The sequence below is a fragment of the Phaethon aethereus genome (genome assembly GCF_964289735.1).
Source record: "Phaethon aethereus genome assembly, chromosome: 3".
Taxonomy (NCBI): domain Eukaryota; kingdom Metazoa; phylum Chordata; class Aves; order Phaethontiformes; family Phaethontidae; genus Phaethon; species Phaethon aethereus.
In genome coordinates, this window is record NC_138576.1 from 99,817,487 (window position 1) to 99,829,914 (window position 12,428).

General features: G+C 36.9%; 1 protein-coding gene across 1 annotated transcript in view; it reads left to right on the plus strand.

Annotated features, from left to right (window-relative positions):
- Positions 1–12,428, plus strand: part of SRBD1 (S1 RNA binding domain 1) — a gene marked incomplete at its 5' end in the record, with an annotated part of 124,624 nt that overhangs the window by 92,749 nt on the left and 19,447 nt on the right. Inside the window, one exon of the mRNA XM_081997324.1 lies at positions 11,239–11,345. Coding sequence (XP_081853450.1) covers positions 11,239–11,345 — 107 coding nt within the window. The remainder of the gene's footprint in view (positions 1–11,238; positions 11,346–12,428) is intronic.

The window sequence follows — 12,428 nt, forward strand, 5'->3', positions numbered from 1 at the left end:
AAAATTTGACTACATCTGTGTAATTAAATAGTTTTTGTTTTCTAACTTCTTGTCTAGACCTTAAATCTGCTAGTCTGAGGTGATAGCCTAGTTGCATCTGAATCTTGATTCCTACCTGAAAATAACTTACGAAAGAGGGCAGCTTAATTTTTATCACTGAATTGGGCACATGAGCACTTCCTCTGGAACAGGATATACTGCATTCAGTTACAGCACTGTTTTTACTCCAGCTGTGATAACTAAGATAATTGGTTAATGAGAAGTGGGTTTTTAGCTTCTAAAGTGAAGGGTATTTAGAGCTATGTTTTAATTGTTTCCCATTGATGTGTGGGACAACTCAAAACAAAGATGAAAACGTCTGTAAGCTGACCATGGACCATGCAATCGGAGAACATACTAATCAGTGCATGAACACCAAAATATCTTGGAGAGGTAAAGGTGCTGCTTGCTTTTGGGTAAAGGTGTTTTGGTTGCAGGCAGGAAATGAAGAATTGTAGTCCTTTCTTTTTCATTTACTACTAATGTGGTTTAAAAGAAATTCCTGTGGGTTTGATTTGTCATCTGTAAAACTGGGACTGTTTTCAGGTACCTATCTCTAAGTAGTGCAAAGTTTAAAGGTTCTGCAGTGTCTGTGCACATGTGGCTGTGGCAGGGGTGGTTATTGCTGTTGCTGTTCTAATTTCGCAATATTCTAGCAAAACCTGAAATAATTACTGTAAGAAAATATCTTCCCGAAGTTCTGTCACCTACAGGTCAAAGTAGTCTGAATAATTACACCAAAACCAAAAGTCACCACTGTATATTTCTGTACTACCAGCTATGTATTTTCTGCCACTGAAAGTTTGGGAGAAGTTAAGAGAACTCTTAATATTTTATGAAAGGACTTCAGGGTTTTTGACAATGCACTATAATGTGGGGATATTCTAGACTCTTAGGAGCAGGATCTAGGGAATCAAAAAGTGGTAGCTAGAGATTGAGTTCAGTGACTGGTTTTCTCTTAGTTACAGGATAAGTAACTGGAAAAATACCATGTGTATTCTTGGATTCAGCAGCTATTTGGTATGTCTTTTCAGGTTGCCGAATAGCCCAAAACCCACATCTAAACCTGTTTAAAACATTGTGTTCAATTACTCTGCTCCTTGCATCAGCATAGCCAGCCATGTGCTGTAGACCTCACTACAAGACTTGCACTTGAGTTTTCTTGCCAAGCTTTGTGTGTTCCAGAAGGTGAAGTTTGGCCATAGCTGATCCAAGGTGTCTCAGTTGTCCAGTTTCTGATCAGAGCAACTTCTGCCTTGTATGAGGGCAAGTCCAAAGCTTGATGCTTTAATATAGGTTATTTAGAAGAACAACTGTCTTAGGGTGTTCTTAAAATACAAATTCCATACAGAAAGGAACATCCAACAATGAAGAAATTTTTTTCATATGTAAAAATCCTGGATTCTTGTAGTATAAGTAGTAATTTCGCAAGGCAGACACACATTGAATAAGCCTATGTAATCATTTGGTTGATCCATCTGGTACCTCATCTCTTAATTCCCACGCGTGCAAAGCACAAAGAAAACTTCTGTTGAACTTCTGTCCTTAAGTTAGTGGGACATCAGCCAGGGATTTCAATGGAGCAGGCCTTGATCCTGTATTGTTCTTCACGTTGTAAAGTAAGGGTATACTTCTGCAAACAGTGAGAGGCAGAGTGCTGCAAAATCAGAGATGGTTTTAATTCCCTTCTTGCTCAATGCTATACCAGTTTGCAGTTGTGAATGTTTGTACGAATAGCAAACTCTATTCCCCCTGACTTACAAACTTTAGCAAAACCAAACCTGAGGCAGTACAGTTCCATTTTGGACTAAATGTTTTTATAGTTGGAATTCATAAAGACATCTGGTTTTAAAATGGTAGGTTTTAGGAGTTTCTAAATGATTAAATTTTAAATCCTCAAATACTTTATTTCTTTTTTTAATTTCTTGATGATTTCCCAACCTTGCCTAAAACTTGTTTCGGTTAAGCTTTAGATCCTTTGGGGGGGGGGGGGGGGGGGGGGGAAATCGCAAGGGAAATAAAGGTCAATCTTTAAAATGAATGATGCTGTAATCTGCTATCAGATTACACGTTTTCAATGAATATATTCATATATGCAATAGTTAAGAGCTCTAACTTTGTAAGTAACTTGTAAACTTTGTAAGTCGGTAACAGTAATGCAGTGGTTATTTACAAATCTACCACTAGAGAATACCTGAGAGAACTTTATGTTCCAAGCAAGCTCTATTGATTTGTTGCACTACAAAATTTTAGATTATTTTATATGTTTAAAAAAAATACAGTATTTAAATTTTTTGTAAAGTTTTAAACAAGCCTTTTGAAGGAATTTCCAGACCTTGAATAAAAGCAAGGGTTATATTATGAGGCTACAAATCTGGGAAAATAAGTGCTCTTTGATTTGTGCTTTTCCCTCTTACCTGCTGAGATCTTACTTGCTTAAAAAAATATGTATGTTGCAAGAGTGCTCAACTGCTATTTCCATGTACAGGGTAGTACATGCATTATTCTTGTTTATGCCATTCTACTAGTTCATTTTAATTTCTCAGGTTTTATATTATGCTAATCACTTTAATAATGATCATATACTGTTAATAGTATACTGATTTGGTTTTGAGAATGAGAGAAATGTTGGTGTTCTTCTTCACTTCTAAAATCGAGAGCTTAATTTTTTAGTGCTGACAAGTTAGTGCAGCTAATTTAGTATTCTTTCCTGTCAACTTTTCAACCTCCAATGCACGAACGTTTTCCTTGTGCTATGTATCTAACAGGAAAAGTACTAAATATACATTTTAATGCAAATTTTGTTAATCCTAGTGCAGAGCAGGTTTTTAAAAAGACACAAACTTACTACATCATAGAGATTTTTTTTTACCAATTATTTATGCTTTTGCTTTAAATATAACTTGCTGTTATGTGTAGAGTGGTGCTGAAATGGGTTTTAGTCATGAAAGATGTGAATGACACAATGGATGCTAATGTACTCTGCCTGTCAAATCCATAAATGCTGGTACAGAGCAAACTTCTGTTTCCTCACGTTTCCTGGTTTTCTGTCAGCTCTTGGTCTTCCATGGGTCATTCAATAAACACTACCCTGGGTGACTTGTTTGAGTTGCCATATGTCAGTCAAAATGAAGTGCATGCTTTTTAATAAGCAGGGAAAATAAGCTTGCTTTATTTGAGTTTGTCTTCTGCAGGACAGTGTCTTGCATTTTGTTTCATTACTAGCTTATTTTTCTTTTAACTATGCAGTATAAGAGGTTAGGGATGCAGAGGGGAGGAGTGCTCGATGAAAGCAAAGGAGGAGACATAGCAGAGAGGGAGACAACTGAACAGCGGAGTTTAAAAGTCTTCTTTAAGCATATTCAATTTGAACTGATCCACTTTTAAAAAGAGAGAAATGGGGGCCGGGGAGAGGGGTTGAGGAAAGTCAAATTACCTAAAAGCTTTTTCTAGCAAGTGTTTCAGGAGATGGTGTCACATTAAATAAATAAAAAAAAATTCCCTGTTAATTGACTAATTCTGTTGGTGTGGCATGAAAAAACTACTGAATGTCATTGTCTGGCGTGTACCGTCATTTCTAATGAGGGAATGAATATGTCATTGTCTTAAATATATTCTCAGTGCATTGCTGATACAAGTGACCTGGTGTAACAGTTGCTAAGTGTGTTTGTATACTAACTTTGAGAAAGCCAGTGAGTGTGAGAAGTTGCTTATGTAAGACATCTAGGATATGATAAAAAAATGTATCAACTGTACAAATCTTTCCTTTCTAGAAAATACTCTTAAATGAATTTGCATTTTTGTTGTAGTTTGTAATAATATTGCAAGTACCCCATTCCTCATTAGAAATGAGTGAGAGGAACTCCAACTTGTCTTCAGCAGAGCTGGAAGAAGTGTGTGTATTTATATAGACTTTTACCAAGCTCCTCACATCCCCTGGGGGCTCCCCTTGGTCTGAGTTGGAACTTTATACTTATAAAAGTTATATATACCCAGCATTTATATTTATACCCAGCAGCCCCTTCCTCACCCATCTGCTGCGGGGGGGTGGTCACTGACTTCAGACTAAACAGAATACCCACAGATGAGCAAACTCACCTGGGCTTCATGACATCTGTCTTGTCCCTCTAGAAATGTACTATTCATTCTCCCTCTATCAGTGTAATCTTTTTTTTTCTTCTTATCCTTCAGCACTTTTCAGGAAAATCCCCAACTGAATTTGTTGACTTTCAGCCAAGTGATCTATGAAACTCTACTCCTGACGCTCCTTGCTTTATCTTTCCGTAGGATTGCAGAGTATCCGCTATGTTTGTAGAGCTTTATAGCCCCAAAATACAGTTTTGGACTGACATTGAAACGTAGGCTTTCCACCTAGCAGTTTGGGCAATCACTTTTTGCTTCTTATTGGAAAAAGAAAATGTCCCACTGAAATCTCCAGGAGTTATGCCCTTGATTATAATTGCAATTCAGATTGCTGCCCCTTAGTCATATCACAGTATGTGCTGGAGAAAACTGATAGCTGCTCTGGAAAGAGGAAGATGTTTTTGGGTATATGTCATGTTTTGCGAGCTTACTTAAGTCAAAAAAGTTAGCTTTAGAAATCAGACACATTAGCAATGGGTTTGAATTTGTGTAATAAGCTTAGCAGTATGACTGCTTCTGTTAGGACACAAGTACAAGTAAATATAAGATGAATTCCAGTAACTTGCAAGTAACTTGAAGCATTTACATGATCAAGTGTGCATTTTTGTTTTCTTTTTTTTAATGTCAGAGCTGACAGACTTCGTTTTTGTTTTATCATTTTCTTTGAAAATATAAATCCATTTCTCTCTCTTGGGATATTTCAGTAATAGTAATGTGCTGTTAAAATAAACAGTATTTGGATTTTTGAAAACAAGAAATGAGTCAGAGTTAAGTACATAGGATAACAATATATCCCATAGCAATATAACATTTGGAGAAACCACAAACAATCTTCAAAAGAAATTCTTGAAGTTAGGTCTTTTTATCAAGCATCAGAGGGATAAGCTTGTTTTATTAGAATCTAACTGAAAGGGATTTTCCAGAGGACACTGGAGATTAAAACCCCCCACCTGAACTTTCCAACATTTCCACCTGACAAGTAAGGTGCATTTTTAATTTTTTTCTAATCCTGCACATGAAATGGTACTTATCATTAGACTATTTGTGTTACATTAGTCCTGCTGTACTTAAGGGCTTGTCCTGAATGCATTTTGCTTTTGTGGTTTCACAAGCATTTAATGCAGCTGATTGTATGTAGGCCATAGCACTAGTAGAGAACATTTTTCCCTTCTTATAATTTTGAAACATGTTTCCATGGATTGAATTCTATAAAATAATACAGTTTTGAACTTTTCTTAGGATGTGTTGTCCCACATAATTTCTCATTCAGTAAATGTCATTCAGGCTGCACAGTTATACCACTTTTTAAAGAAAAAAAAGTATTTTTTTCAAGATGCATGTTGGCTAGTCTTACATGCCAATATTAAAATTCATGGATACAGAAGTTGATGGTAGGTGCCAACAAAATAATGTTTTATGAGGTGTTAGAAGTGTTTCAGGACTTACTTAAAGACAGAAAAAATTAAATTGCATTTACTTCACTGAAGGTTGACTTCTGGATTCAAAGGACAAGTGAGGTACAACTTGATCAAAAACTAAGATAATTGTGTGACGTGTAGCTCAGTCTTATTTAGGATGTATGTTAATCTTGTTGTAATACAGTAATGCCAAGCCTGGGTCAAGAACCTGCAGGCTGCTGTGCAGCCTTGAGAATCCTTCCCTTCCCCACTGCTTTGTGACCAGCACCATTAGGTCATGTCTGCACTGCATTTGTAGACTCTGCAGGATACGAATAATTCCTGTTTGGCTGCGTTGGAAGGTGCCTTGCTTGGCTTTTGGGCATTGTAAAGTAATAACAATGCATGGGCTGGTCATGTCAATGTCTACTAATGTTTGCAAATGTAAAATAATTAATTGCTGTGTGTAGCAGTAGAATTTTAAGCAGTTTGAATTTCTGAGACATGCAATCATAACATTTTCTGAAATTATTTTTTTTTAGGGGACCAGGAAAAGGTTATCAAATGCGTTATGTGTGTTGTTTTAGTATTTGTAGGGCTTTTTCGGTTGCCAAAGGCAAAGAGCATAGAGCTGTAATTTGCTTCCATGTAAAAGATGCTAGTTAGGGTTGTTCTAGTCTAGCACTAGTAGTCTGTTTGGTCAGGTGAAGTTAGCCAGTCTACTGGTCCACCATCTATGCTTATGCTTATACAGCCTCCAGGCTTCATGTGAACAGTGGTTCTTTGACTTGATAAATTTGTCATGCTGATGACAAATGTATTTTTATAGTGTCTGTACTGGTATACTGCTAGAAATAACTGAGCTGAGAGGCGATTTAAAATACTGCCTGCCTTTTGTGTATATCAGCAGGTTTTTGAAACTGAAAAATGGCTTTTAATTATAGTTGTAGTAGCACTCTTATCAAGGAACAGATAGGTTTTTAGTAATGGTAATTATTTCCAGTGAGTGTTTGTAGCTCTTGAAACAGACCGAAACAACAATCCTTGCTCTCTGCTTCATACCATATAAAAAGGAAAACATTGCTGAAGTATTGGGGGATGTAATATGGGACAGAACTATCATGTGCATAATAGACAGGTGTTCTTAAACACTATTTGGTGTTAAACCTTCTGTGCTGTGTTTAATGAAAGTACATAAAATGAAGTTGTATTGATTATTTTTTTTAGCACAGGTTTGCAGAATGGTGGTTTTAAAATACGCAATATAGTATTATTTTTCTGGTAATTTTAACAAATTTACCACAGACTAATTTGGGTGGTAATCATGACCAAAAATCAAAATAGCAGCCCTTGATTTTCTTCCAGGTTCATGAAAGCAAGTTGCATTTGGGATATTTGGGACACGCGCTATAAAAATATTAGAAAAATGTAATGTTTGAACTTCATTTCTTGGTGAACTACAATTATTTACTGTAGCAGTTTCAATTAATCAAGTAATTTAATTTCATGTATCTTGTTCCCTGGTTTCCTTGATAATTCTTTAGAAAACAAATACTAAAAGATGGTTACAGTGCCTGATATTTCTAAGGGTGGATTAATTTCTATAGTCCTCCCCACAAAAAGCAAAACTAAACAGATGTCTGAGTACTTCCTCATGCTACCCTTGAAGCAAGTTGGCTTTGTGTTCTGGAGAGTGTTGATAAATGAAAGTTTGCATATTTGCACTGGGCATCCTTCAGTTTGCGGCAAGTCCTGTATTTCTGCTGGCCTCAGTTTCTATAAATTGGGGGTACAAATCTTTTTTATTGCTTGGAGACCATCATACAAAATGAAGTCTTCTGCTCCAGTTCTACTATGCCAGCAGTGATTATTTTAATGGCAGTCATTTCTGAGTATCCTTTTAATCAAACCGTATTGCTTTATTTGGGTGGTGAATTCAAGATCATGTTTGAAAATCGCACCAAAGGACATGCTCCTTACTTGCTAGGCCTATCTGTTAGACACCTTTTGTGCTTGACTCTGGAGAAGCCCCTGGTACAAATGGTTCAGCTGGCAGAGGGAGCTAGTTTCTCCTGGTTTTGTAAGGGGTGTTGTGGGGGCAGTTGTGGTATTTCTTCCACAGATGAAGACAGTTAATAAGTAAGAGTATTCTGATTAAAAAGAAAAGACAAGACTTCACAGTTTTAGCAGGGATACCCTCATGCACAGGGGTGCATTCAGAGTTAGTGTTAATATGAAAAAGTTTTATTTAGAAGGACTTGCAGGGGTCAGCTGATACGACAATCTACCACGCTAGTGTGTGTGGAGGGGTTGTTGGAGGCTGTGCAGCATAAATTTCTGCATAAGCACACTTTGAAAGTAGCCTTGTGTATTGGACTTGGGCTTTATTTGTGCAGGTTTTATTCTGTTGTGCTTAATGCAAGAATTGAGAGGGATTCTTGTCTTTACAGACCCGTTGTAGCGAATGAGTAGCATGGAATATGTGTGCTTCTAGTAGTGGCTGAATAATCTGATACCACCCCAGTGCATATTAGTAGTACATAGAAGTATACAATCTCAAATATAAGAGGTTAGATGATAAGATGAGTGAAATCTTTGGAGGACTGGAAAATGCACTGCACTTTAAACCTTTCTGAAGTGTAACCTGTTAGCAGTATGAAGTATTGACAATGATATTGGGATAATGATGTTTTTGATGAACTACTTTTAGAAACTAAATTCATAACACTGTGCTTTGTATCAATGTAAAGAAGGATGTAGAAATTTCTTCACCATAGCAAAAGGAAACTGTGGTGGTCAGTAGCTACATATTGGAGGCAAATTTGCCATCTGGAAAGTTTTCCTAGTGTTTGCGACTTACATTCAGCTAGTGAACAATGTTATCTTCCGTGAGGTATGGGTAGCTTAGGGATTGTTTTATCCATGCTGTCTTACGCTTATCCTGTCCTCTCAGGTCTACCCATTCACCACTTCTTTATCCATACCTTCATATACATGCTGTGATGTCCATTCCAAGCGGTACAACTGGAACAACTTGTGCATGTCTTGTTTGGTTTTTTTAATGGTGACTGTCAAGCAGCAATAAAGCTAAAAGATGCAAATAATCTTTGCAAGACCTGAGAACTTCTTGTCTTCCTGGCAAAAGAAATACAGTTGAATATTACAGTTTTTCCAAATTGTGTGTATTTTGTCACACAAATTTTACACAAACTATTGCATCTACAAAGTTAAACCTTCAGATAAATGCCAACTTCGCATTTGAAACTGAGGATCTGTGAGCACTGATCTTTCTTCCAGTAGCAGAGGTAGGTATTTCAGGATGATTAGCTTTTGATTGTGATATATCGTTTCCTTGTTTTGGGGGGAGTGTAGCTGGCTGAATTGCTGTCTAGGTTCACTCTCAGCAGACTGGAAATAAAGCTGCTGCTGAATCAAGTACCTTCCCAAGAACCGCTTTGAAAGATGAGGCCAGATCTATAGATTACCTTCTTTGCTACACCCTGTGCTCTAAGGCATTGTGGAGACAATAATGAATGTCTCTGTTTTGCATCACATAACTGCATGTTATTCTCTCTGAAGAATAATCGTCATCTTAAGGAGTGAGACTGAAACCTGGGGAAACAGCAGTCTACCCTACCCTCTGCCACAGACTCTACTATATATTCTGAGTAGTTGGTTTAGACCAAGACTTTTTTAGAGGTGGCCAAGAACAGCTACAGTTAATGGAACTTGTTAATGGAACTTGTGAAACTATAGGATAATCAGTTTCCAAGTACCTTGGAGTCGGTAGCCTTTCCTAAAAGCAGAAGGGATTTTTGAGTACTCTGCATTTTTTTTTCTCCTTTTGCCTTCCTCTACCATAATGAAAAAAATTGTTAGATTAGTATCTTTATCTTCTTAAATTTTTAATTTGTCATTTATCATGGAAAATTTAGCCCAGTATTTGGCAGCTGTACTTGGCAAAGAACTGAAAATGTAAGTGTAGTTCTGAACAGTTTTATTCTGGTTCTTGTACTGTGTTGCGTAAATGCATCCTTACATGAGCGTGCCTATGAGCCGGAAGCCTCTAGTGCTAGTACGTTACCTGGCTGATGGCAGGATGAGGAGGGAATGTATAGAACATCCTCACTAAGAGAAGCTGCGTCTTCAGTAAGTCAGAAAAATAGGAACATGACTTCTTCTTAGGATGTGGGGTTTTGTTTCTCTCTATTCAGAAAAGAAGCCATTCTGTTGTAGTAGCAACACATTAGTAAGTAGAAACGGACATGTGATCTGCAAAGTGCACAAGTAAACTTTGTGGCTGTGAGGCTAAGACCGTGTGCAAATGCCAGTACCTATGCATGTTACATGGCTTTTTGCATGCGAACTTTATATAGGAGAAGTAATACTGGTGAAATTTGCACTTCCTGTTCATAAGCAACTTTATTATGTATTGCATCATGAAAATACATCACCTTACCATTACCTGAAATGAGCGGACTACGAAATACGTTGCGATAAGTTTTATGATTGTTTCAGTTATTAACCACTACTTGATGAACTAACAATACTAGTAGGTTGGGATTGATGCTGTTGGCATGTTAAATTTAACTGTGAAATCTTTAAAATAGCTGAATGGCTTAGAAGGTAAAACAAAGTAGTGGCTGAAGTGTTTGATGTTTTGGCTTGGATCCAGCTTGATGTCCTAAATGAATGCATCATGAAACCACAACAGATCAACCCAGATTTACATGAGTGATGTATAAGAGCCCTGAAGCTAAGCCAACATAGTGATTGAATTAGCTCCTGCATTTAGAGAGGCTTCTCCCTCCAGGTCAGACTTCTAAGCAGTGATGGGCTTGTGTGGGGAACTAGCATTTATAGATTGAAGTATGTCTACATTGTGGAGGAAAAGAAATCTTAGAGCTTCAGAACTTTTATCTTTGACAAGTGTGACTGATTTTCTTTTAGGAGGGGAAAGAAGGGGGAAGCACTATGAACAATAATGGGAAAACTGGAAGAATTTCCATTAGTGGTGCTTTGGTCAAGGACCTGCCAATCTTCCCAGAAATATCTGTTCAAAATCTGAAACATTTTGTTGCTGCGGGGCTGATATGTACCTTATGTATTGCCCACCCTCATACAATACCTAGCTTGTTCTTTTAGTAAATACTAACTGTACTGTAGTGTGATGCTCACAGGTAGGACAATTTTGCAGACATTTGTGTGTGAAGGTGCAAAAGTACAGCATTTGTGATCTTTAACTACTTTATTGTAAAAATATTTTCTCATTTTATTAAACTGATATTATATGTAAATGAATGTCACATTAAAGACAAGACACAGTGGATGAACCGAAGCATTACTCCTTCTGAGTAATCATTATGTGTTTAATAGAGTTTTGGTTTTCCATGATGGAGGAAAATAGTTATTAAACAAAAAAATAATACAGTAATGTGAAAAGTATCTTATTCTAGAGATTTGTGTCATGACAAAGAAGTTGCAAAGAGATACTGGAGACCTTTTAAAAATATGTTCTACAACTTACGTTTTTAACTGGTACCCTCACATAAGATATTGATAAGTTCCAGCAGCTATTTCATTAATGTTAGTAATGTTTGCAGTTCTTATGTACGCTTCGATATTTCAGTAACCTGATATCTCCATTTTTGTTTCTCAGCATGATGTATCACAGACTTTGCTCAAAGCAACTCTGGACAGTGTGGTTGAAGAGTGTGTCAGCTTTGTAGGAGTTGATATTAACATCTGCTCAGAAATACTATTAAGGTGAGTCAAACATTTTCCTATTCCAGTAATTACATGGCTCTGGTTCACAGAGTCTCTGTTTAGTCTGCCATCTGACTCAAGCTCAGCTGGAGCAAATGGCTGTTGTGTTAAACTTGCAATTACATGAAAATGACACATTAAGACAGTATTTCACTGGATCACTAAGAGTCGGTTTTTAAGGGTTAGTGTGATTCTCCAGGGTAAAACTATTCTTCAGAGAAAAACAGATATTTAAAAAATTTCTAAAATTGCAGTGCTAGTTCAAAAACTTGGTATAATTAATTTTTATTTTTACTCTGAGAAAGGGATTTTCAAATGTACTTTCTGTCTCTTAGAAGGTATTTTTATAGGTACTCCTAAGTGGAACAGGTTGTAAAAGTTAGGTGAGGAAAGGAGAAAAGGAAAGATTTAAGGGGAAACTGCTGAAAAATTTATCCCTTTTTAGTGATTTTTTTTTTTTTTTAAGTAATTATGCCATATTTACTTGGAAAATGTTCTGGGTTTTATTTCTCTTGGTTACAAATTCAAAGCTCGTTCTCTGTCTTGAGTGTGCAGAACTCGGAATCGTTTAGCTGAACAGCCTCTCAGAGGAGCAAAAGTGTTGCTGTCATCCTCTGTAGTATGAGGGGAAGAAAAAGAATGTCCATAATCTTGGTAGTGACAATTATATTAGGTGACAAAGTTATGAAAAACGTATTCTTGCTAGCTCTGTGTTCAGTTTTTTAACCCCTGATAGCCATTCTTGAAAACATCATTCCATATTTGGAAGAGGCTTTCCATTCTTTTCAGTTTACCACTTTCTCTTCCATATTCTGTTTCTGTGTATCTAATCCTTACCTTGACTCCTGATTTACCTTCTGTCTTCTTTCAGATTTAGGTCAGCTATTAGTGAGAAAGAAAGCAGTACCTATGAGTATCTAAATGAAGCTGATCAGCTTTCATTCCACTAATAAAACCCTACCTGAGCAAGTGCAGTGGGTGTGCACTGTCAGCCTTCTGCAGGGTACAGCTATGTTGTGCAATTCAGCAGAGGCTGAGATGCTGCTGTGTCTTCACAAAATTGTGAGCATGCAGTAACACTGT